The sequence below is a fragment of the Phoenix dactylifera genome, chromosome 16 (assembly GCF_009389715.1).
Source record: "Phoenix dactylifera cultivar Barhee BC4 chromosome 16, palm_55x_up_171113_PBpolish2nd_filt_p, whole genome shotgun sequence".
Lineage (NCBI taxonomy): Eukaryota > Viridiplantae > Streptophyta > Magnoliopsida > Arecales > Arecaceae > Phoenix > Phoenix dactylifera.
In genome coordinates, this window is record NC_052407.1 from 9,045,479 (window position 1) to 9,072,383 (window position 26,905).

At 37.8% G+C, this 26,905-nt stretch overlaps 2 protein-coding genes across 7 annotated transcripts; one reads left to right on the plus strand and one right to left on the minus strand.

Moving 5' to 3' along the window:
- Positions 1-8,539: 8,539 nt before the first annotated feature.
- On the plus strand, positions 8,540-23,934 carry LOC103700816. 6 transcript variants are annotated; one of them, XR_603060.4, is made up of 6 exons: positions 8,540-8,714; positions 9,026-10,582; positions 14,824-15,049; positions 18,565-22,325; positions 22,469-22,562; positions 23,142-23,934. XR_603060.4 is itself a non-coding variant. In XM_008782693.4 (2 exons), the coding sequence occupies exon 2, from the start codon at positions 9,197-9,199 to the stop codon at positions 10,268-10,270; it is 1,074 nt and encodes a 357-aa protein (XP_008780915.2). In that variant the 5' UTR covers positions 8,540-8,714; positions 9,026-9,196; the 3' UTR covers positions 10,271-10,694. The 6 variants fall into 6 exon arrangements, 1 of the variants encoding a protein (XP_008780915.2); XR_005506512.1 differs by having other exon boundaries at positions 22,474-22,562; XR_005506511.1 differs by having other exon boundaries at positions 18,565-21,876; positions 22,247-22,325; positions 22,469-23,933.
- A 361-nt stretch (positions 23,935-24,295) lies between these two features.
- LOC103700814 lies at positions 24,296-25,116 on the minus strand. The gene is made up of 2 exons (XM_008782692.4): positions 24,830-25,116; positions 24,296-24,744 (listed from the first exon to the last, which is right to left on the minus strand). The coding sequence occupies exons 1-2, from the start codon at positions 24,912-24,914 to the stop codon at positions 24,491-24,493; spliced, it is 339 nt and encodes a 112-aa protein (XP_008780914.2). The 5' UTR covers positions 24,915-25,116; the 3' UTR covers positions 24,296-24,490.
- Between the last annotated feature and the right edge of the window lie 1,789 nt (positions 25,117-26,905).

Sequence of the window (26,905 nt, forward strand, 5' to 3'; positions counted from 1 at the left end):
TCTTTTTCCTCTTACTTACACTTTGCATATCTTGGTTTTCAGTGAAACTCTGGATTTCTGGTGCATATGCATGAACTCTTTCGATTAGTTGTTTAAAGATCTCACCATGCTGTATAACATATCCATCAAGTTATATTTTGACCTTTCTTTAAGTTTTGTTATTACTGCAACATAGAGTACTTAATCTCAACTGGTAATATGTGCAAGAATTATTACCAGTTAGGGTGTCTCTTGGGAACAAGTTGCAAGCATGCCCAGTTTGAGTGACAAGATAAGGGTCCGTGTATCAAAAGGAATGAGGACAAATAAAGAAACTAATACCACAATAACAGTAAAATCAAATCGCCTGAGGAGATAAGAGAGAAAATTAATACAAGTAATTGTAAGGAGAGTCAACATTGTATGGCTGTAGCGAACCAAATGAAAAAGAAGAACAATATAAGGAAATTAATGATGCAGCTCCAGTATATATGATTAGTGATAGACTGATATCTAATCTTTGGCATCTTTTTAGCAGATAGATATTGTAATCAGTTCCTGTTTAACACAAATTAAATTTAAGGAAGGAGTATAAAGCAGTTTTGGGAGGAGATAGATTGGTTAGAGAAATGAATTCTTAAGATAGATGTAGGTAGGATTCTGTGGGTTTTCTTGTTCTATTTTTAAAGGTTAGACTTGATGAAATTCATCTTTCAGATTCGATTTGTTGCACTTGTTGATAAATTATGTAATTTCCTATCATTGTCACCTAATTAATGGCTCAATTCAGAAACTATTGCAATTACATTTTCTAATTATGCAAAGAGGGCCAATGTCTTATTCAAGGTTTTAGCAGCTCATACAGAAGTTGTATCATGGGCTGAAGCAATTTGTTTTTGTCTATATGTTACTTTGATTGCAAATTCATTTACTAATTTGGAATCTTCTATGCTTCATATTCAGCAATTAAGCTATACAACAGCATCCTTCCAATCTTGGTGCTAAGGAGCCCTCCCAACTTTTACTTGATTATTCTAGGGTACATCAGCATTAACAAAGTTGGATCTCTTTTAAGGTATGAGAACTTGAAGAATATAGAAAAGCTTCTGCTGATATAGTTGTTTCTTGTGTTCAACATAATCAATCTTTGACTCTTCAACTCATGAGGGATTATGAATGATTTGATATACTAAGAATTCTTGGAATACAATGAGCTATGGAGGTTTGAGGCGTGACTTGAAAGACACATAATAGCAAAACACATTCTGATGGTTCGTCATGATGCTTTAGGTACATGGTGATGACAATCTGACAGTTTTCCCAACACAGTAGAAGCAAGTACAAAGTTGAATTTGTAATTCCATTGATTATCGATGTCCAAGCCAAACTTGCTTTTACATGTAGAATTTTCCTGCCAAAAGCAGTCAGACCCCAAGTTAAGAAATGAAACAGCAAGTATGATTTGCCACCAAGAATCTTGGTTTTAGAGAGAATGGTTATATTCTAGATCTTACATCAAGGTTTCTGTTTCAAAGGAAATAATAAGCTTTGCTTTCTCTGATGATATAGACAATTTTTTGTTTTTATTTTTATTTTCTATATTTGAGATGAAGAAGAAAAGATTTCACAACCCCTTACAAAATCTTTTCAGTTAGACGAGCTGAATTATCGAAAGACAGAACTTCAGCAATGAATAGAAGATGCATGTTGTCTCAATCCGTATTAACATCTGTCTGCCTGGCAAAGTTTCCACTACAGTCATCCACCCTGTTGGCCTCATGGTAACCATGCACAAAATGGATATGTTGGAAAGCCTTTGTACGAACCCAGATATCATAAAAATGTAGAATGACATAGATAGAACATTTTTTCGTGGAGGATGTTTTTGCTTGAAAGAATGTACACAGTACAGATATTCGGCAAGGAATGGAAGATACATGTCCTGATCCATACAAACCCAACTGCCTAGCAAAGTTTGTGTTACAATCTGCTGCCTTTTTGGCCTCTTGGTAAATATGTGCAAGATAGACATGCTGGAAAGCCTTCATAGGATCCAGATATCATAAAATGTAGAATGTAGTCAATACAATTTCCATTGGATTTTTTTTTTTTTTTTTGCATGAAAGGAATGCAAACAGGATATTTTCTGTTTGTCGAATCATACATTCCATGTCCATGCAGAAATCTAACTCAAGCTGATTTCTTTATTGATTCTGTGTAGGTGACTCATCGAAGCAAATATTGAATTTTGACCTGTTCTTGTATTTAGTCTGAAGAAGTGCAATGCACTTGTAACATATAAGAAGCAAGAAACATATTTTAAGCAGATAATGCAACTAATATCTGACATGGGAAACATACTAGTTATATCACAATAGAACACAGTTGTTATAGGTATTACAGAGATGACATTTCATGCTGCATGAGAAGAAAATTTGGTACATTATAGCATTCCAAGATCTGAAAATATAGTATTCAGATTTTCCATGATACGTTATAAACATATCTGAAAGCATCTTGCAAATTTAAATCTGGATCTTCATCTATCCCAAACTAAATGTTGTTATTTCCTCTCTATTCTTGCCAGAGTAGTGGAGCCAAAGGAAGGATGCTTCTCTGTCCTTGCCTTGATCTGTTTTTTTCCATATGCAGAAGAAGAAGAGGGTCCAATGTTGCATCATTTCTTTATCTCTTTCTTTCAAGGTTACAACTGAGAGATTTAGATAATGGATACTGTTCGACACGTGACACGTCCATGTTACTTACTAAACTCAAGTCAAGGGATTCAATAATCATCAACCACTTTGGATAATATAATTTAATTATTTAAATCATAATCTAACATCAGTTTTGGTTAAAATTAAATTTATTATATTTTTGGGACAATATGCAACAAAAGCTCTTTCTTCTTTCAGCACTAATTGTAAAACATCTCAGATTAGAATAATAAAAGAACTAGTGGGTGGGTGTATTCTTGTAAACATTGATTCATATGCTTGATGATTTATGTCCAATTATTAGCTTTGTCAATTACTTCCATTAATGTGGTTCATGTCTGTCAAAAACCAACTTTTAATCTAGAGACAGTTAGCACTGTTTGTCCGGTGATATTGAGAGTCTTTACATGTATGTTTCTATGTGGTCAAATCTAGACACAACCTCTATATTGGTTGTGCTCAGCCGATTCAGTATTCCTATTGCTTTATACAATTGGTTGTGCTCTGCCAATTCAGTGTTCTATTGCTTCAAACAACACCATAGCTGTTGTCCACATCATATGCGGCACTGGTCTGAACTATGATATAATGAACTTTAAGAGGTCTTTAAGTCGTACTGCTCACCAAGTGACCATGCCTGATACGATATTTGTTCATTTACCAAAGGTCTCATCTACAATTGCAATTAGAGTAGCATATTAAATCTTACAGATCTTTTAATGCCCAAGTGTCTGACTTCTGTCCAATTTCCAATCTGATTATAACAAGCAAAGCAGTGCTGTAATAAAAGGCTAGTCTTGCTTTTTGGCCATGGATTAAATAAAAAACATGACGGCCATTAAACAGCCACATCAAGATGTGTACATACTATTGCAGACCTTTCAAGTTACTCCTCCTGGTCAGCCTGCTCTCATTATGTCTTTCCTGGCGTTCATTCTTTCTGATGACATGGAACTTTTTACTGGACACACTGCATGAACTACATCTGTCTTTCAGCAAGATAAGATAAACTCCAACAAAATTTTCATAATAAATCTTTGTTAATTTATTATAAAAATATACAATAGCAGGCTTTAAAAGAAATTTTTTTCTCTTTTCTGTATCGCTAGTTTCAAATCAGTGATATATTCCACCTATGTGGCAGATGAAGAGTATGAAGCTACAAGTTCTTAATCACTTCTCCATGATACAATGTCATCAAGAGTCATGAAAAACATATTCTTTAGTATGCTCCTTGCTTTTCTTACTCCCTGCAAAATCTGAAAACGATTAACCTGTCACTTCTAGATGTGTTAGTTCTGCACACAAGCATGAATTCTTTATTTATTTGGAGTGCAATACCGCGTTTAGGACTTGGTAATGCCTAGCTTGCTTGATTCAAATCTAATGTACCACAAGCACAAACTTGAGAAGACATGAGATTGCCAAACTGCAATGAATAAGGTGTGTTTCGTGAGAATACTATCCCTGTCATTTTCTGAACATGATTCCTGGCTGAACTTTACCCCCTTAAGCTCTAAAAAAAGTTCATCTTGAACTTAACCCAAGCTAGTAAAAGCTCATCTGTTCTTATTCCTGTCAAAGTTTTTCAGCATTTCGCGGAAACCTTTTATAGAAGTCAAAGCCTCCCTTTGCTTTATCCATGAATATATCTAAATTCCAGCACAAAACCTGTTCACCAGTTGATAATCCATATCTTGCATGGAATTCTTCAGCTGAAGACATTCTATTTTCTGGTTACTGTTTATGATGGCTATCTTGACAGTTCTTGACTCAGTTCCAAGTCATGGTATGCCAGAGATGCCATTACTATTGTGATAATTGTTTCTCTATCAATCCAGTTAAATTTTCCATGTGTGAGAAATCCTCTGATCACCTATCCATCTGCAAAACATTAAGGAGAAAAATACACATTTTCTTCACATGTAGTGTTAAGTGCCAGATCCAGATCGAAAAATTTATGGGTTCATGCAGCTGCCGTGTATCATGGAGCCTGCTTGACTTAAAGTTGCGCCTCCGCAGCCAACCCCATTTTGACAGGAAAAGGCTTATGATGATCATGATATGCATCTCCCACATACTAGTTTGAGACGTCATTATTGATCTCTTTCTGTCGTGCTCTTAGAACTGTGTTATTGATATCTTCGTTCCACGCCTGTATTTCTCTAGTCTTTTTCTCTGATTAAATCCCCTTTGATTGTTTCTACCAAATGATCCACTTTGACCGTTCTTTGTGACTTACTCAACCCCCCATGATCTTAAAAGTAGCCACCAGATTAGGGAGGTACAGGAACCTGCTGTTTACTCTTGAATCTGCCAGATTGCCTTCGAGGATTCCCTGCAATGTATTTGTTGTTACTGCTTCAGAACTCTGTTACAGTGAAAAGATTCATAGTATATAAAAAGTCTTGCTTTAGCTAAACCTACAATTATTTGTAGATGATATTTCCAGGGGAGCTCTTCTGATTCAGAAGAAACCCATTGTAGTTAATTTCTACATCAAAATGATAAAATCAGAAAGATAGTTTTTAGTAGATCTTGAATCCTAAGTTTCCTTTTCCTTTTACCACTCCTTGCTATTTTATCCTTTATGCTTAATGTTCCTCGTTCTTTCTTGCACCAAGTGTTCAGTGATTGTTGAATCATTGATTTTCTTTTCATTTCTTTTCCCCCTCCACCTTAGTGTTTATTTGTTAAGCTTTTTGTTCCTCCTTTCTTGCACAATAAAGTGAAGCCTCTTTTTTACAAATTTAGGTCATGAATCACCTATGAATTCCGGGAGTTCTGTGCAGGTAGAGGATTTGTTGCAGGAAAAGCACTGGCCTACCATTAGCCTACGGTAACACAGAAAACTCAGACAAACTCGTAACACAACTCTGAGTGTAAAGTTATGAATGCTTTGTTCGAAAGCCTGCAATGGAATGTGTTGCACTGTTTGTGTAATCAATATTTTGTGTGATTTTTTTTGTGTCATCCAAGCATTTTTAGAAATCCTGTGTCTTTCTTTCTTTCTTTTGTTTTTTGTTTGGTAAAAAAAACCCTCTTTCTTTATGCATGTCCGTTTCTCCTCTGTACCAAGCTTATTCAATTCAGAATGGGGACTTCATGCAATTGCAAAGGTTTATTTACTTTCTTTGGTGCGGTTTTCGTGAAGATCACTATCTTTGTAATGCAGGTCTGGTATATGCTAGGTTCAGTATTTAAAGGACTCGAACCACAAGGGATGACCTCTGGTTTCATGAGGCTTGATTTCAGTGAAACGACCCTGTGGCAGTTCATTTAACTTGGCCAACAAACATTCCATGTCCCTGTACCGCCCTTGACTTGGTTGGTATCTTGCTCTAAAAAAATCCGGAACGACAGGGAAGCTCAAGACTCCATTTATGCCTAGACCAAAACTGGTTTGGAACCAACGAAAAAAAAAACGGTCTTGTCTCGAACTTCTTTGATCTTTGCTTGGATTTCGGCGCTGGCGTGTATCAATGAAAAAAAAGGCGGCCAAGTAATCATGGTGTACTTTTTGATCATGGAGATAGTTATATTGATTAATTATCAAGAATCTACTTGTTGGGATGCAATACCTTCTGAGGAAGTAATTTTTTTTTCTTTTCATTTATAACTCATATAGTTTACGGAAAGAGGAGAAGAGGGAGTGTGGACAATGAAAATTTAGAAAAATACTTTATGTTTAGTTGAAGTTTTCAAAAAAAAATGAAAAAGTAGCTTTTCTATGAAAATAAAATTTCTATATTTTACAGAACAGGAACATAGAAAAGTCCAATTTCCACCAATGAGAATTGAATATTTTTTTAATCAAAAATGTCCTTAAGCTTTTAGATAAAATGAGATAATATCTTTCACTTTATTAAAAGTATAACAGAAATTTTATATAACTTTTTGAGAAAAATAAATGCTTAATTAAATATAAATTACTTTGAATGTGTTATTTTTTCATAATCAACTAAATAAGCAAGAATTTCTTTTCCTGTTGTCAGACATCAGTTTTTCAAAAAAAATATTCCGATGAGAAGAATTTCTTTCTGCAAACTGAACTAGTCTTTATTACTGTGTTTCTTGTTTTTAAAATTGAATGAATGCATGGGACCTACACAAGAGATTTCATGTAATGTCGTGGGAAGTCCACGAAAGAAGGAAATATGAAGATTTCATGTGCACAAAAGACCCATGTCGGGATCCCTCCGGGGCTGGGTGGTTGGCGTGCAAGTCGTGCAATAAAGAATCCTCCAATAATGAAGCAGAGGGAAAGAACAATTTTGCGGATGTCACAAAGTTTATCATCAAATGTTTTGCTTATTTCGAGATGAAAACATTAGATATATTATGTAGATCGTTGTTAGATGTTCCATAATTTGATCTACCCCATGGTTTTTTTTCCTAGCCAAGGTAGCTAGAACTATGCGGTGTATACCCCTCGCTCAAAGAGAAAACAAATATCCATGATATTACTTTAGATGAGGCAACTGAAGGTTGCATTCATATATTTCATTATTCACACATAAAAGGATCATTTTCTAAAATATCACAATTTGGGCTTTCTAAGTAATTAACCACATAATTACATTGAACATGGATTTGATATTCTCTTGGGTGCAAGATGCTAACTCACTACTTAGAAGATTTACACTCAGTTCTTGTGGTGATTCAAGTTGAGTTATTTTGAGAGCTTTTGCATTTTGTTTTCGATTCACTTGCAATAAGAGACAGAAAACTAAAATGAGAACAAAGAATGCTCATGCAAACAATATTGCAGCCATCAATCTTCTATATATTGATACCTGATCTACAACTTCTAGAGGTTTGAGATATTTTGCCCGCTGGATGCATTTACTTCCATTCTCAGCAGCTAATTCTACTCAACCCAAAAAAGAAAAGAAAAAATTGTTTGCAATCTCAGTGATAATGTAAACAGCCAATCAGTGGCTTCATCATGAGACTTAAGTCAATTAGGTTTTTCTTTTTAATAAAAATGGGTTCAAGTCAACTATGGGGCACCATTCTTGTTCAAATTTTATGATTTGATTTCATCCTTGGATCAAAGTAATATATAAAAAAAATACAAACGTGCCATGATAGCCATGTCCTTGGTCCTGAGGCCAGGAGGGCTTAGACAGCAATGACATAATGCCAAAGCAACTTGTGGTACCAACTGCCAAGTGCTACAACAACATCATATATGATGAACATTTTACTATCTTTAAACGTTAGGTAACGAGATTTTAATGTGTCTTCACTCATAAAAATTTATTGAGAAGAAAAAAAAGACAACCACTCTCCGAGTAAAAAATAGAAATTTTTTTTTTATGATTATGCTTTTAAAAATTTAAATTTGCTTGAATATCTTTTTAAAATTTATATTTATTTTTATATTTTTATAAAATATTATTTTTGTACAAATATTCTTAATATAACAGTTTCTCTGTTAATAAAAATCATATTTATTTTAATTAAAAATAAAATAAAATTTTGAAATTATTTTTTTGTCTTCTACCGCGATTGTTTTGTAAATATAATTTTTTAAAATTTAAAATTATTAATTTTTTAATAATATTAGATGGCATGGATATATATATATATAAATAAAAATAAAAAAAAATAGTAAAATAAGTGTTTTACCGAAATATACACATAAATATTAATTTTGGGGGCTGTTCAGGCCCATCCGTCAGTGGGTTGGAGACTCGGAAACGGAGCAAAACTGAAAAGAGGTCTCAAACCACCGGGCAACCCACGAGCCTTTTTGCCTTAAAATAATAATAATAATAATAAATGTCACGAGCCTTTGACCCAGACGGCGCAGTTAGAAGCTTCCAAGCTCGGCCCAAAGGAGGCTCCTTTCCCTTTCTCCCCCAAATCGCCCTCTCCTCTGTTCCCACCTCTATATAAATGGAAGCAGCACGCCGCGAGGCCACGAAAGGGCAAAATTGAAACCCTCCTGACCCCTCTTCGCCCCGATTTCACCGATCGACTCCTCAATTCCAGAGCTCTTCGGCGCCAAAGGTCCGTTCTTTCTTTCTTTCTTTTCGCCACGCACATCGTTTCTTTCTCGATCACTTGCTCGCTTTGTTTGATTTTGATCGCCGATTTCCACTTAGGGTTTCTCTCGGAATCCGATTTCTTCTCAGGAGTTCATTTGATTTGTTTGTCTGTAGCAATTGATTACTGGTTGCATTAAATTAGTAGAAGATTTCCTTTTTTTGCACGGGAATTTGATATCTGTTGCCCCTTTTGTACTTTTGATCGATGAACGATTTTCTTTGAAAACCTAGTTCTTTTATTGATTTTCTTGAGTTCTTTTTCTTTTTCTCCAGTGATCTGATCTGCTGTAACTATCTGAGCACTGAAACTAGAATTGAGTTTCATGTTCTCGGAGACAAGAAGATAGCTTTACTATTAGGGTTTTGTTTTCTGGGCTCTAATGGTCTGTAAGAGATAGATTAGGGAGCTGCATTTTGGCGATTGTATGAAAATTGGAGGTCGAAATGCCATCTTATCGGCAGTTTTCCCGAGTTGATACTATGGAGCTCAAATCTCAGCTTTTTAAGAAGCTTGGGCGGCAAAAAGCTGAGAAGTACTTCTATAATCTGAAAAGATTACTCAATTTGAAGCTCAGCAAGTTGGAATTTGACAAGCTGTGCTATAGTACTATTGGGAAGGAAAATATTGCTCTTCACAATATGCTTATCCGCTCGATCCTTGGCAATGCATGTCTTGCCCTTGGCCCGCCTAGCAAAGAGACAGTTACAGGGAACTCGCGGACTAGCAAACTGTCGAGCTTTGGAGACACATTCCCAACATCCCCTCGAAGGGGAAGGTCTATAAGCAGCAGGGATCGGAGATGCAGTGACCGTCCGAGCCCCCTCGGACCTTATGGAAAGATGCCTCCTGGACATATGCAAGAAGTCACTAATTCGTGTGACTTGCAGAGGTCACGAGAGCAGCAAAGTGCTCCAGAGTTGATTTCTATTGGTAGTAAGGCTTTGTTAGAAGTTGCATCCGTGGAAGATGGAGAAGAGGTTGAACAAGTGAGAGCTAGTCCAAGTATTCAAAGTAGAAGCCCCGTAAGGGCACCTCTGGGCATTCCAAGGACTGCTGGTGCTCTTCCCCATAAGACATTTCGTAGTGGTTCTGTGGCTGGTTTTCATCTTTCTAAGTCATACGATCCTGAGTCTTGTCGTGGTAGTTCTGTATTGCCTGATACAAGGTCTTTAAAAAAGCAATTGGAGCATAGATTGGAGCTTGAAGGCCTTGGTTTGTCAGTGGACTGTACTAATTTGTTGAACAATGGTTTGGATGCATTTCTGAAGAGGCTGATCAAACCCTGCATGGACTTAGCTAGAGGCCGGTGCAGCAATAGGTGGACAGGTCAAGCAGATCGGAGGATTTTTCCTGGTATAAATGGTGTGCTGCAAGAGGAGCAAGTGCAAGGGTCAAACCCATGTTATTTTGCTTCATTACTAGATTTTCAAGTGGCAATGGAATTGAATCCTCGGTTGCTTGGTGTTGATTGGCCTGTACAGCTTGAGAAGACATGCTTTCGTCTCTTGGAAGAATGAACTAATGATTGAACATGATTTCAGTCTCACTGTTGCATTGACATCACCTCTGCAAGTCCTACGTAAAGGATCCACAATCCTCATGAGCCTTTGATACTATTGAAGCAACATAGTTCATCATTAGCGCGCAAATTACAGAAAATACATGAGTAGAAGACTGCAGAGTTTAGTCACAAGTTACAAACAATTCATTACACCTGCTGTGGAGAATAAATTTCATATGCCTTCCCTATCGATCAAAGTGACAGATAGGTGTCACTATCGAAGCCTCAATTTTATTTTTGTGATGGGTTCATGTCCTATCCATTGAATGTAAACCTTTCGACCCAATTTATATTACTTTCCAGTTTATGAAATCAATATGGTTCTGAATCTTCTGATATATTTACTTTTCTTGTAAATAAAGTGTTAGTTAATTGTTGCAGCTATTTATAGTCTTATTTTTCAGTTTTAATAAGCTGATTATAAATTCTTTATTTTTGTATATTATATTAGAATTAATTTTACTACTAATATGAGGATATATGATTGCTTATAATTTCATTGCAAACATGTATCCAATTTTGATATTTTGGATCAGCTACAAGAATATGCAGTTCTGCAGTGAGTGGTGCAGCCTACTGTTTACATTGAAAATCATGATATTTTGGCATTTTTAAAGTGCGGTCTAGGGAGATTTGCTTCCAAAATCTTGCTGATTTGCATTGAGTGGAGCAGCCTAATGTTTTCTTTATCCATTCATCAGATTTATGAATTATTATTCAGTTGGCTACCAAAATTATTTTGCTAAGAGAAGATTCTATAAACCAGGAAAACTTTAATAACAAGTCAGGAAGCATTGGAAAATACATAATTCAAAAGCTTACCTACTGAAAAATATTGGTAGGAGCTACTAGTAACTTAATGTAAACTGTAAGATTATTAAGTATCAGGAAACTCTATTACTCTATATTTATTTCTGACACACTTATAGAATTAGGTTTAATCAAGAAATAATTGAATAGTTTTAGAATTTTCAGTTGCTTAAAAAAATGTCTGTCAGATAATACTGAATAATACACCTTCGGTTTGAAACTTTGAATATCATGTATAACACCCATTGCGAGATTTCTTCTGTTCTTTCCTTAAGACTTGCATCAGTTATTGCAGATTATTTGAATTTTTCAAAATTTTTGGTGCGGACACCAGTGCCAGACTGCCTGTCACTCGGGTCTACAACCGCCACAGAGAGATGGTTTAGCCAGTTTCATTATGGTTGGAGTAATTTTATTTTATTTGGGCTTATTAGGGTATTTTGTTATTTGATAGCCTTTAGGGCTTCTTTTGATATTTTGTTATCTTTGAGAGTCTTTGTGAGATTAGTTTCTTGTTGGGGTCTTTTTGCATTTTTTGGGTCTTATAAATATGTTGGGCCATACACTATTTAGGGTATGCTATGAATGAAAATCTGATTCCTTTTTTTTGCCTTGGTGTGAAACCTTGAGCAAGGGCTAGGCACGAAGCCTAGTTCTCTCCCTCTCTTCTTCTTCTTCTCTCCTTCTCTCTTTCTCCTTCTTCTCTCCTTCTCTCTTTCTCCTTCTTCTTCCCTGCTGTCCAGCATTAGCACTGGTATCAGAGCAAAGGAAACAAAACACCTTCTGGGCTGCTGTGGCCTTGGTCTCAATCCCTCCTTCTGAAGCCGTACTGCTAAGTCCTCCTCCGTGGGGATCAAGCCTCACAGGGAAGCAACCAAAAAAAAAAAAAAAGAAACTCTTCTTCCCTGTTCCCATGGACAGTTGCAATTTCCTTTCCAATACCCGCGACCTAACGGAGAAGACTGCCGCCACGGCCTGATCTCTAGCCGCAGCCACCACCCAAGGCTGGGTCCGAGAAGAGGAGCGTCCCGTGTCCGCGGCGCTTCGTTGCCGCTTGCAGCTTCGCACTCGGCCGCCACCGCAGGGCAAGTAACCCTTCCCCTCAAAGCCCACGAAGGACCCATGCCTGTAGTGGGTTACTGGTGCGGGTACGCCCACTAACCCGAATCCAGTTGGGTTGAACAAAAGAAAAGAGAGAAAATTACCTGTTCATCGTCTTTCTCCGATTGCACGCAGCGCCGTCCCGCCTTCACCGCCTCCGCCCTCACTGTCCCGCAACCGTCTTTGCTGCCTCTGCCTCGCCGCTCCTCCTTCGCCGTTTCTGCCTTCACCTGAACACCGCCGTCCAGACCCGAGGGGATCTTGCGCCATCGTGAAGCGTCCTCCTCGGTCCCCTCTTCTTCGAACCCTAGGGGACACAACCCCCCCTTCGAGCACTGCCGCCCGAGCCGCGCCGCCTGAGCTCTGCTTCCGCCCTCGTTGCTCTCCGCTTCCCCTTTGCTGCTGCCGAGCTCCACCACCCCTTCGCCCCTCTTCTTCTCCCATGATCGCCACCCCTCTCCCTCCCTCTTTCGTCTCTTTAAGGGTTTTGGCATTGAAACCCTTATTGTCAGGCCACACCCGATCCCGGCCACCAACCCATCCCGTCCTTCTCACGAGCCCACCTTTTTTGTCCCGCCCCTTCTTATCAGTCCCAAAACCACTTGCACATCCCTCTCAGGGCCCACCTCCACTCCGGCCCGCCTGCCTCGCCCTCTCTGCTGCAGGCCTTCTAGCCCGCAGGCCTTTCGGGCCCATTTTCAACAGCCCGCCCATCCCACTTCCCCCCTCTTTCGCCAATTCAGAGCCCACACCCCCCAATCTGCAGGCCCACCAAACAATATTGATCAGGCCCACAAATTGCTGAAATCAGGCCCACGAGTTGCTGAGATCAGACCCGCCGAGTTGCTGTGATCAGACCCGATTTGAGCCATTCGACGAGCCTACTTCCTACGCCGCTCTTCTGGTTGTCGCCCAACTCAGGTCAGACCCCTCTATTTCTGAAAATTCTATTTGTTTGTCTAAAATTCAGCATCGATGAACTCTTGTGTGCTCTATTAACTTAGCGTACTATGACTTCCATGCATACACCTCAAACAACCCTAAAAGCCTTGTGGCGCCCATCTTTGCCATTAATTGTCAAGCTGCCTAATCTTTGGAAGTTTTTCGAGGCTCCGTGATACCCTGCAACACAGAATACTGCCACTATTTGACTGTAATTACTTGCTTGCACTTATTACGTGATCTCCTGCTTGATTTCATTTGCTATGGATTAGCTTTCCGTTTATATTGAGCATATACATTGCGTTCTAGGCATCATTTTCATGCATTAGGTCTGCCTAGAAACTTACCACTATATTAGCTTTGTAAGGCCACGCACAACTTTGCACTCATTATATGCACCTTCGTAATGGCTGTGTTGTCTCTCAGTTAGAATCCCAATTTGCCATGGATCCCAATATCGAAGCCTTGTTAAAGGTTGTCCAAGACTTGACCATAGTGTTCACCCAGGCTTACGCCCGAGACTCAGTTGAGGCTTTCCTTCAGAGGATTATGGGATCCAAAGAAGGTAGTGCCTCCCATTTGGAAGGCCCAGAGATCGAAGATGAAATTCTAGACCACCTAGGATTTGTTCGACAGGCCGACTTTGACACTAATCTTTTCCCAGGCCGTCCACCAACCTACCCTCATCATAGAGCACTGGGTCCAATCCCTAATGTCGATAGGGGTTATCGCCACAATGTGGAATCTAGAGAGCTTCGTGACCATGATGAAGATGTGATGAAAGGCATTTGGGTTGAAGCTCCCACCTTTGATGGTCGCCTTGATCCAAATGTCTTTTTAGACTACTGGAAAAACAAATATAATAGACAGTTAAGGGAAAGACAACATTGGAAAAGTTCATGGGTTTTCACTACAGAAAATATATTCTTTTCATGTAGTTATTGCATTTTAAAGTGAAGTTGATCTTTGGTGCATAATTTAAAAATTGTGAGATTGGGTAGTTTTAGTTGGTCATTGTAAATTTGCTTTTGTATCTACCTTCAAACCTACTGTGCACTTTCATAGACATATTAATTTGATTTATTTTTCAGATGTGTATATCATATAAAGTATTAGAATTAAGTATAAAATTGGATGAATAATGTTGAAACATTTTTTACATATCTCTACAAGCATTGGAGGTTTACCTTATAAAATGTGCTGCACTTCCTTAAAAGTTTCATATTGATGCAGTCTGTAAAAAGATGCCTGGTTTTGCTATAAATTATCTTTCCATGGCGTCTAGTGTTTCTTTTACAAAGCTTTTGTAATTCTAGTGGCAGATACAGTTCAACACAGAAAATTGTTGGAGAACATGCCTTTTTTTTTTAACATTATAAGAGATATATAATGCTGTAAAGCTTGTTCTTTATTCTTTTTTTTTCCACTCATCACTATATTTGCCAATTACCAATTCTAATTAGGAATCATTTATTATTATGTACAATTGTTGTAACTTATTAGTAGAAAATTTAAGGTGTTACACCCTCTTTAGAATCTCTTCAAAAAGTTGTCTCTTCATCCACTTCATAAGCATCTCTTGTTCTAAATCTTCTCTAGAGATTTAATTCCCTACATTTGCACCTGAATCTGCTCCCACGGCTGCTCCTGCTTCAGGTAGCTGTTGAATGTCTTATCTCGAACTGCTGGGCTTCCAAAACATACCTTTCGCATGTACCAAGGTTTTGGCCTACTAGTAAAGCAAAATATGGTGCATCAATTGTGTTAGGAGCACAGAGAATTAGAAGTATAACCCTTGGTTTCTGCACATGGAGCCAATCCATAGATGTTCAATGTGATTCTCCATGGACGTTTACTATATCATTCCAATAGACAATCACAGGTTTGAACATTAATTTCTAGTTAAATTGCTGCATTGCATTCATTTATTTTGCACGAGCTAAGAGAAATGGAAATCATGAATTAAAGTGCTAGTGCCATCAAAGGGGCAAAAATGTTAAAAAACATTTGACTTTCATGCATAATTATATTCTACATTTGTTTTCATTTGTCTGTAATCTGTAACTAACAAAACATTAGCAACATGGAAATGAATTGTCCCAACAACATAACACGACGCACAATTTCCTGATTAGAGATGCAAGTCTTAGAAACTATTGCAAGTTGTATTGGAGTATAAAAGTTTGGAAAGTACCTTCTGAGCTGGTACAATCTGCACTCAATGGACTCAGTCCTAGAAATTGCCTCTTCAAAGGGTGATGGTTTTGAGGCTTCACTGGTTTTATTCCAAGTATTTCAGGTATTGTTCTCTCCTATTTCTTTTTATTGGACACATAGTGCTGAAAAGCAATATCCGTTAGTTTAATCAATTTCTGTTTACTGGCAGCAGATGTGGACTTATGCTTAAGTTTAATATACTTGCCTTCAGCACTGTTTTTGAGATTATAATCAATTAATAGCAAGCATGCTCATCTTAAGGTTTTAGCCATCTTCAATTTAGATGTAATTGGCAATAAAGCAGAAAGAAATAAGCAAATAAGAATTTGGAAAAATCTGCTTACCCTTCATATCTGTCTGTTATACAGTTAGTTGTTCAGAAATGGTTAATATGACTTTCTCTGGAGTCACGAGGTACAGCTGCTAATATTTTAGTTCATATATTTTTTTCTTGTAATCGAAACCATGTATTCATATTAACCTGGGACTGGTTTAACTTGATAAACTGTGGGTTTGCCTGATTATTTTTTAGCTGAGGTTGTTCTCAAGATCAGAACATAATGTACAATCCTTAGTTTGCACCTGAATTTTTACACTTAGTTCTGCAAACATCTTATTTTAATTAATTTTCAAAAGGTGTGATCTTTCAAAAAGCCAAATCTGTTGTGAAGGCTCCAGTTCTCTCCCTTCTAAATGACCCATTAAGTTCATCCACAAGCATTACGGAATATGATCTTGATGTTCTGATCCGAAGATTCTGTCATATAAAGACACAGATACCCACCCCCACTCCCACCCCCCCCCCCCCCCCCACCCAAAAAAAAAGGCCAAAAAAAAAACTCTTTTTCCATTTGTCTTATTGCAATTTTCTGTTTCCATGTTCCAAGTGGTAAATATTTTTTCAATGTTCTATGTACACATATTTGCTTGATGGCCTGCAGCATTGAATGCATTGATCTCTGAGTTCCTAGCCAACACTGTTGACTGCAATCTTTTGCACTACCAAAAGAGCCTGGAGGTCTCATTTGTTTTTCTGAAAAGTATTGTTGATTAATATAATAATCTTCAATTGGTTACAAGCTTTTATGTTGAGATTCATGTGTTAAATCTCTACTAACTTATGACTTCATAGACAGCTCGACCTGCATTGTACACATTAATTTAAGTAAGGCTTTGTGAATGGACTCTAAGATATTCATAACATTCTAGAAATTTGTTACTGTAAATATATCCGAGAATCATTATCCAAGCTATCAGGAGTCAGCATCATAAAACCTTATTCATTAATGATGTGTACTGAATCTGCTATCAAAAGAATTTGTATTAAAAGCTGCCCTTGATTTCATGAGAAATTTTTTCCACTACCTTCTAGCAAGTTCTGTCCAAGTTTCCTTAGCTTTTTCTTTGTTCCTGACCTTAGACACAAAATTAAGCGCTAAGTCTTTTTGGGCCACCTCACATCTTTGTTATATATGCTGCTTCTTCACCTTGACCATAATTTGTGCAACTCCTACTAGTCTGGTATACTTGTTTCTTACCATATCCTATTATCCTTTCGAAGCAGCCAACATATCCAAATGAAAATCCTCACCTTTGCTCCTTTTTCATCAACCAACATATTGAAATGAAAATCATCACCTTTTCCTTTGTTCTCCATCCACCTGGACCTTCTTATTGCCTAGCATATCTTAAAGTATTATTATCATTATATAGATTTTTTTTTTCCGGATCAATATTGATCACAATATGGTATCTCTTTTTCCATCAAGTTTTTTTTTTTTTTTTTTTTTTTTTTTTTTTTTTTTTTTAACTTGGGCATCAATTAAATTTTTCAGTTTCATTGAAGACATCTGTATACACTTAATGTTTTGCTGATCATTAGGTCCTTGTCTTATAAAGTTTTTCTTCATTGATCAACATTTGACCTTACTCTCATAAATTGACACCATGATATCCACAAACATCACCTTAATAGACATCTCTATTTGTGGACATCATGCAAATTACGAGTATCTCTGCTATAGTAATTTTATATTTGGTAGTCAGCGTGGTTCATCAAGCCGAAACTAGTATAGCCACTAAGAGCATATCACGGCTTCTTCCCATGGAAGGGGTGGTGCCATGGTTGAGAGGATTTGGTGAGCTCTATTGCATTATATGTTAGCGAAACCAAATAAAATGTTCATGCCTAACATGTTTGTGAGGGCCGCTATTATCAGAAAACATTATTTTTATTTTCTGTGGACCATTAATTTGCAAACAGCTTATTTTTTAGTTTTATGGCCACTCATATTCAACAAATAGACAACCAAAAAGGGTAGGAGGTTTGTTGGGTATCATGGACAATTTACATGGTCCAGTCACTACACACGGACGTTTTGCTCTAAGTTCCTGTTCTGTATAGCTGTTTTACATGGGCTGTGGTGTTTTTTAAGTTATGTGGTTATGCCCCCTTTTAGGGGTTCTTTGGTTATCTGGTTATCATTCTTATCATTGCTTTAGACTAGCCCTCGAAAAACAATATTATAAATTTAGTTGTTCTTTTGGCAACACTAAATTTGTGGCTTTAGATTGAGCCTCTGAAAGCAATGTTTTATATACTTAATTCTTGCTATCACATCTTCTAAATGTACCAATTTGGTTGTACAGTTAAGATATGATAATTTCAACATTCATTGACTGCTAATATAGGCCAGTACCTATGGAAGTGTATATATACGTATACGTATATGTATATGTATGGATGTATATAGAAAAGCAAGGAAATCATAAGACTCCCAAAAATAAGATAGTGGAATTTAAAAGAAATGGAAAACATAACATTCATTAGGGATGACTTTTGAAGAAAAGAAATTGAAAGACATTTGTCATGTTGACTCAGATAACAGATTTTGTGAAAGAATTGCTAGTGAAGTTTCTATGGAATTTAAAGGTGGAAGGCATACTTATTGAGCAATTTGATGTGTTAGATTCTTTAAAAGTGAGCGTGATATGATCTTTGAAGGGTGATGAAATCATGAAACCAATAAATTAATCTGGTTCGCAAGTTTGTGTGATGCAGTCTTGAGAATAAAGTTGTCCTAAATTATTAAAAAGAGTATTGTGATACCTTTTTGTAAGAAAAAGCGATACGCTAAATTGCACTATTGCTGTGAAGTTAATATATTGTTTATACTTCAGATTTGTGGAAGATGGTGATGGAAAGTGATCAACGCAAATGCCAACAGTGTATGGAATCATGTCAGCTTTTTGTCTGGTAGGTCTATCATGAAGGAAATTTTCTTGCCCAAGCTGGTGCTTATTTGGATATGCATAATAATCATTAATGGTTTTTATTGTCATGGAGGAAGCATATGGCAAAGTACTGCAAGAAGTAAACTGGTCAGAACAGAGGACGAACGTATACTCCGGGGCTATGTAAAATTAGTTAAGAAATGTATGGAGTGTTGTATTGTCATGAGAAGCATAAGGTTTTAAATTCAAGGGGCCTATATGAAGGACCAAATTACTTTAGTTATAGATGGACCCACTATTGATATCCAGGTGGAGTTCCATGGTTATGTAATTTAAAGGTAGTATGATATTAGTTGATATTCTAAGATTAAGATTCACTACATATATCCATAGTTATGATTGAAGGCTTTGAGGATAATTACTCGAAAATAATCAGCACGAGTAAAAGCATATGTAATGCTGTTCTTATTGAAACTGAAATGAATACAAGGTTGCAGTAAAAATTGCTACTTGTTAATCATATTATCGACAAACTTCTGTTGTCCTGATTTATTTACAGTATACTTGTAATGTAGATTTAAGGTTATGGAATATAAGCTAAACATCAATGTAAATGCATCCATGCGCTTCCATTAATCATACGTACATGTATTTGCATGCACACATACATGTATATGTATACATATTACATTTTCAGGGGTGGGGGATTGGCAGGAGAAAAAAAAGGAGTCATATGGCAGGCCCTTGTGAGATGCAATTGTTATATGCTGCAGAGGCTTCACCTTTTGCATGTCCAACTGTTACTATTTTTCATAAATAGTAGATTTGTGTATGTGTGCATGTGTATCCATACATATATATATTTTTCTCCTGATTAGTAAGCTGGATCTTAGGATTTGTTACCTTAAAAAATAATTACAAAAATGAACTATCTTTGTTAACTAACCTATCAGCTATATCCCTATCTCTGATGTTTATGCATATATTGGTACAAGGATATTTCTTTGTTTTATACCTTTCTCTTCTCTTCAGAAAATTTTGTGCATTACTTCTTTGTAATTTCTTGTGCAATTTTGACAATCGTTTCGCATTTCCTTGACTTCCTGGCTGATTTTTCTCAAATGCTGAACTAGTATGTACTTGAGTGGTGTGAGAGAATAACTTTCTGTTGTATTACAAACCAAAATTAAGTCCTATAATATTTTTTTCATACCTGAAGAAAAGCTGTCTATATGTTACATCTTTGTTTACTAACCTATCAGCTACACTCCTATCTCTGATGTTTCTGCATATATTAGTACAAGGACATATCATTGTTTTATGCCTTCCCCTTCTCTTTGAAAATTTTGTGCATTACTTCTTTGTAATTTCTTGTGAAATTTTGACAATAGTTTCGCATTTCCTTAACTCCCTGGCTGAGTTTTCTCAAATGCTGAACTAGTATGTACTTGAGTGATCTGAGAGAATAACTTTCTGTTGTATTAAGAACCAAAATTAAGTCCTATAATATTCTTTTCATAAACGAAATGTTGTCTATATGGGTATCAAATGCATCTGGATTTCCTGGCAGAACCACTTTTCTTCCTAACATAATTATAGTTATGCATGTCTCCTCTGGCACTTCAGGTCATATGCATGCTAGCGTGGCTTATTTGTTCTTTTAAATAGGCTTTAAGCTTTCTTTGGAGCATATTGGATTCTGATTGATTGGTTACATCAAGCCCCTTAATATAATGTTCTACTTGGGACAACTTGCTGGGTTTGAGTTTGGTCTTGGGGTAGGCCTATTTGAAACTTTTAGATAGGTCCAGCCCATTGTCGCTCATGTATGGTAGCTCTCCTAGTAATGGAACAAGGCCCACTTTGCTACCATTGCAACCTCAATCTTGATTTATAGAGGTATAGTCTGTTTTACTTGAAATGTCGGGAACTTGCGCATGTTCTGCAACCTGAAGAATGAAATCAGGATAAGTTTGGAAGGACAAAACTTTTTCAAAAATAGCCCATGATTTCACTGTTTCAAATAACTAAATGGTGACTAGAAGCTGCTAGGGCAGTATAAGTTTGATGGCTGCAATACTAGCAAGTATTTGTCTTAGAGGGCTAAGATTGAAGTAGCTACGGCAAATGGAATGTCTATACCATTGGTATTCTTTTTGGTTCTATTTATTTTAGTAATAAGTACTTCATTTCATCTTTTATCCATTATCCTATCTTTCACTTACCAAATATTTATGCAAAATAATCCCAAATAATCATTAAAGTATCATATGATTTGTTTATCGATTGATGCTTTAATTCATTTTTGTCATGTTCTGTGGTGGTCCTGCTGTTGCCTCTCATATCTATTGTTCAAAATGTTCTAAATACTACATATATCAACCATTAGACATTCTTCTCTGTTGTTTGAAATTTTATCTTTTTAAAAAATTCCAAAATCTGGGCAAATTTTCAGTCCCACCCCCTCAAAGGGAAAAAAAACTCACCACCGCTGCCACCACAGATTCTTTTCTAGCTGTATATTTCTTAAAACTCAAGGTTCTAGTAACCAAGTAACCAAGTAATCATGTTGCAGTAAACTGTTAGATGAATGGACATTTGGTTTATATTGGTCATATTGGATATCTCATGTCCAGAGAAAGAGACCAAGTAACCAAGTAATCACTCAACGTCGATATTCTTCCTAGCAACCAAGTAATCAACCAAAAAAATTGTCTTGTGTATTTAAACTTATGAATAATTTGCTTGCTAAATTTTCTTCCTGTTTTTGTTGTGAGTCCATGTCAAGGGATTCTTCACGGCAACCAAGTAATCACCCAAAAAAGTTGTCTGGTGTGTACGAACTTGTGAAAAATTTGCTTGTTGAAATTTCCTGTGACTTATTGACCTCATTTAGCTTTTATGTGGATAAAATAGACCTCATTTATTTTTTATGTATATAAAACAAACATGTTTCTCACGTTATCTTCTTTCTAAAATTAAATATATATGAACTGCACTTTTCCTTGATCTAAGTCAAGCACTTGAAAGAAAACTACTCTATCTAAATCAAGTTATTATGGATTTTAATCTTAATCACTTATCTGAAAACTGCATGGTTTGATTTTGTAATGGATAAAGTAATGTTGAACTTTTGTTTCAAAAACACATGTGACCATCTCTGTACCTCCTTTGAGTAAAATTAATGTTTACATCTGACCGTGCAGGTTAGGCTTGAATGGCCACTCCTTGATGGCATATTTGCAGCCCATTTTAGATGTTTGTATCTCCCTTTTTACAGCTGCTTACGTTTCCTTTACAGCCTTACTCACTTGTTTAAGCTAAGAGCACGCTGGCAGTTAGCACACTTTGTTTGGGGAAAAGTCAGGTTCAGGTGCTCCATACTTGGGACAACAAGATAATGCTGCTGCTTGAATTGAACTAACTGCATCCTTTACAAGTTGGCCTTAAATTAATACATAACTGGAAGTTTTCAGATAAAAAGCGTTTTATTTTATTTCAAGCTTGGTCGATGCTTTTACTTAGGAATTGTTCAACCTCTTGTTATGCACATAGAGTTCTGGAGCATGTGGCTCGTATAGTTTGTTTTTTATTTGGCTGCATTCTCACTTTCCTTTGCCCTGTTCAGTGAATGCGATTCTGTGCTGCTGAAAATTTCCCAGTGTGGAAATTGTCAAAGCAATCATAAATTTCAATAATCATAAAGTGTAAGTTTATCTTTGTTGACATCAGTTTGATTTGTTTTTGGAGTTTGTTCATCAACTCCTTAGACTTTTGATTTTTTAAGGTGTTAACACCGTTATAAATTTGTTGTTAACTACTTGTCCATGTATATTTTTTGGTCTATCAGCACAGGTCACTGCCCACATGATGAGGGCATGGAGTGTATTTGAAAACTATGGAAATATGGGATTCCGTCCTTCTAAACGAGCACTTCTGAGGAGGTAATATATTAGTTACTCAAAATAGAACTGCAATGAAGTTGAACTTCTATTGGATACTGCTTTTTCATTAGTAAATTTGTATCATGTTTTCGAGATAATAGTGCTAAAAAATAACTATATTCGAAGATTAACTACAACATATTTCATTTTTTTTCTGCTGAGTTGTGTTCCACACATTCCTATTCTGTGAAAAAAATACGTGGAAAAGGAAAAAAATCAACAATTGAAGGTATGTTCGAAAATGAAGTATCATGTAAAATATTTGACCAGTAAATTGAGTTTTCAATTTAAATTTATGCCAATAAACATTAGTTGGTATACAATATGAGGTAGTTGAGCCAGGTCTCCAGCATGTAGGCACCCTAGGTAACTTCTTGACTGTGCCCAAGGATCATATTCCTGAGTTCTTATGTTAAGGAGCTACTAAGTGAGACAGAGGTAGGGGAGAGAACAAAACGAATTAGATAGAGAGAAAAAGTACCCTGAGACGTGATATGTGAAAAAAAAAAAAAGAAAAAATAATGGACACTGGAATTTATATGATTTGCATTGGTCTAATTGTGAATTTTCTGTTTGAAGGCATGTTCTGAAGTTGATGAAGGTTAGATTGCTGCTGCTTCTGCTACCACCATGGCTAAATATCCATTCTATAGTATCTTATTATTACATGAATTTTGTCATTGTACTAATGTTATAGGAGAAGATGCTATGAGCATTCCCCGTAGTTGCTTTCAGTCGTGCTTCATGGGGAGGCATTATATGATGGTGCTAAAATATTTTGGGGTGCTTGTGCTCAGAGAATCCATTCTTTCATTATCTTTGGTTAGGCAGGAAATCGATGCTATGTTGGTTATACCTTTTAGAGATGTCTTTTTTTTAATTTATTTGATTGTGTTTGGAGGAGGTTACTTAGGAGTACTACTTCAATGCCTGTGAAAGCAATTCCTGGGAAATATACGACCTCATTTGCTCTCGATAATGTGGTATTTGGTTGTACATGAGCAATGGTGAACCTTCGTAGAGGGTAATGATCTAGTGATCACAGCTCAATGTGAAGGTTAATGAATCATTATGGTGTTTCCTAAATCTGAGAGACAAATTTTCGGGGAGACAGAAAATTGGATAATACTTAATGCTGCAATGAGATCTTATAAAGCTCCATGATTTTGAAATTTGATCAATTTAAACTGCTTCGACCTTGGAAAATTTTTATCAGCCACGAGCTATCTACAGGGAGTAGAATCTCTGGGTGCGCTCGACGAACTTTTGGCCCGGGTATTGTACAAACACCGTCCAATTTTGTGATGATCCTTCCGGATCCAGATTCTGAAAATTACTCTTAGGTTGGCTTTAAACGTCGTGCTGATCCTCTCTGTCAGACCAAAAAAAGTCTTATCTCTATGGTAGGGGCTCGTCTTGGTAATCAGATTTGGATGATTTGATGGAAATCCCACCTTATCCATCTATCATCGAAAATTAGAAATCTTCTGACGCTTCGATTTCCGATGCTGAGCTGATAGTGAGGCTTTCTAAACTAGGTATATATTCAGGAAGACCAAGTGGGACGTGAATTGAGTGGCCATTTATGGGCTTGCGATCCGAGCGGGCGAGCTACCCACTGCACTTTGTGACATTTTATTTACTAATTTTATTGGATGCATCCATATTTGTGTAGTATGACTTGCCAGCTTTAATGCAAAAAGAAAAAAAAAGAAAAAAAAAAGAAAAAGAAGAAGAAGAAGCAACCCGCCCCCTCGATTGCTTCGGTGTATGTACAAGAGAGAGTCAGAAATCGCAGAAAGGGACTACCAGGTGCCACACAGATTGTAGCAGGAGCAGGCGGAGGTGAGAAAAGTAGGAAAATACGGCTTCTCCGTTGCCGAGACCAGCTACTTGATATCGCACTCATCCGGAATATTCCGATCCCATTAGAAGGAGCGGCAGAGGTTATAAGGAGCGCATTCGAGCACCGCCGTCCACACGCCGCTCCTCCCCCTCCCCCTCCCCCTCCCCCTCCCCATCCGGTGATGCCTCCTCCTCCGCCGTTGGATCTTGCTATCACCACCCATCCCCACCGGCGGATACCGCCCGATCTCGGTATCAGTCTTCCGCAGCATCGCCCACATCACGTGCAAGTCCTCGTACTCGCACGTCCTCACCTCCTTCCTCAGCTTCCACAATCCTGTATGTCGTCAATCGAATCAAGTCCCATCGAATTCGAGTCCGAGGGTTCTGATCGTTGGAGAAAAGTGTCATCGGAAACTTACCGGTTTTCCGAACGCCGATGCGTGTAGCCACGTTGATCCAGACTTGCCTCATCGGAATCACCACCCGATCCCACAAGCACTCCATCCCTCCCAAATCCCTTCCTCTCCTTGTATTCCGAATTCCGATAGCCTAGCGACAGAGAGCGAGAGCGCGAGAGAGAGAGAGAGAGATTGGATGATCTGAAGAAGCAAAGGAGAAAAATTTTAACCAAAATCTCTTTCGGAAGCCCCTCTCGGTCTCCGGTCTCTAAATCTTTTTCCCGGAGCCGGGCTACTTCCCTTCTTAAAAATGGCTCCCGTACGCGTTACTATTAGCGGCGCGGGGGTGGTCCCCGCCGCGTGATGTCAGCGTGTCCCCACCGCGTCTTACTCGACAGGACGCGGACGGCCTTCTCAACCGTACACGTGGAGCGCTTGCGGGCTTCAACTCTTCTCGTGCCGTATGGTTCCGCAGAGATATTTGTGTGTGTGGTCGAGGTTTCGCTGTCTACCGTCAGGAAGGGGAGGGCGGCCTCGGATGCCGGCATGTGAGCTGATGCGCGTCGGATCGTACGGCCTAGATCTCGAGAAGATGCGTGAGATCTGGGCTTGTCGCCGGTTGGGTCCCTGTCGGACCTCGTTAGATAAAAAGGACACCTTTTTTGTCGTCGGCCGTCGGGCGGCCCATATTTTTCGGATTTTTGAAATAGGAGCGCGGGCCTGATAGAGAATGCCAAGCATCACCACCAAGGTGGTAGCCCAGTTGGAACGGGACATTTGCTTCTAACCAAGTGGTTCCAGGTTCGAAACGCACGGGCGTCGATTAAATTTGGGGACCGGATGCCCCGCGCTTGGACACGGGGTCTGGAAGTGCTACTGGTCGGCTGGTAGCCTGGGTGGTGCCAGGTGTGACGTACTCACACGGGGTACTCGTGCTAGGGCCCAGTGGGGTAACTGAGCCGGGGCCACAGGTGGGGAGGGTATGAGTAAAAAATGGCTGGGGTCTGGTGAGCTGGGTCTATACCAAACGGTCATTCTGCCCGCATCGAACATGCTCCTGGCGGGGTGAGGGCCCAGTGTGGGGCTGCTACGCGGGATGGGCTTGCCCTTCCCCCTCTTCCCCTTTTTTCATTAAAAAAAAAAAAAAAAAAAAAGCCAAGCATCCCCCCGGCTCCGGATGTCGCGTTCAAGCGGTCAACATCTGATGACGCGGCGTCTCCTGTTTTGTTAGGTCTATTATTAATTATATATTTAACCAATTGCCGACTGCCACGTATGAGTGGGCAGGTGCGGCGAGGGAGAGGGAGTGGTGAACAAAAAACGTCCGCTGAGAGCAGTTTTCCTTTTTTTTTTTTTTTTTTTAATGCCATGTATGCTGTTGTATCCATAAAACTAAGGATTCAAAATAGGATTAACTTCTTTTCTTAAGAAAGTTCGTCCGTTCCATAGCTTAAAAAACAAAAAAAATTACATAAAGCATCTTCTTTCTCGAGTCATTATTTTTCCTTTTGTCTGTCCTTGGGACTTTTCTTCTTCTCCTTGTTGTGTTCCTTTGTTCTCCTCCGAATCTTCTTGCTCATACAGTCGTCCATCCCAAGTGTGTATCATGTGGTCATACATTGTATATTGTTTGAATACTACATTATGAAAAATATGCATTAATTTGTCTGAAAGTATATATTTTATCGCTTAAAGTATGTAGCAAAAATCTATCGAGTATATCACTTGTATGTACCGTGTATCGGTAATAATGATATGTTGGAAAGTATACATCAATGTACCTGAATATCCATCAATTTGCTTGGAGGTATGTATTGGATTGCTGTAGGGTATGTATTAAATATTAAAGCAGCTTAAAGTATGTATTAGAACTCATAGATGTATATCATCTGGATATGTAATGTGTATTGATTAATATAATATTTTAAAAACTGTGTATCAATTTGCTTGGATGTGTATTAATTTGCCTAGAGGTATATATTGGATCGTTACTGGGTATTTATCAAAAAGCTTAAAACATGCATCAGAACCTATCGAATATGTATCACTTGAATATGCATCGACTTGTTTGGAGATATGTATTGGATCGCTGCTAGG

Bases quoted from the DNA above. Each gene is read 5' to 3' on its own strand.
- LOC103700816 (XM_008782693.4), top strand. From the start codon at position 9,197: ATGCCATCTTATCGGCAGTTTTCCCGAGTTGATACTATGGAGCTCAAA.
- LOC103700814 (XM_008782692.4), bottom strand. From the start codon at position 24,914: ATGGAGTGCTTGTGGGATCGGGTGGTGATTCCGATGAGGCAAGTCTGG. The intron at 24,745-24,829 runs GTAAGTTTCCGA...GACGACATACAG, and splicing joins CATCGGCGTTCGGAAAACCG to GATTGTGGAAGCTGAGGAAG.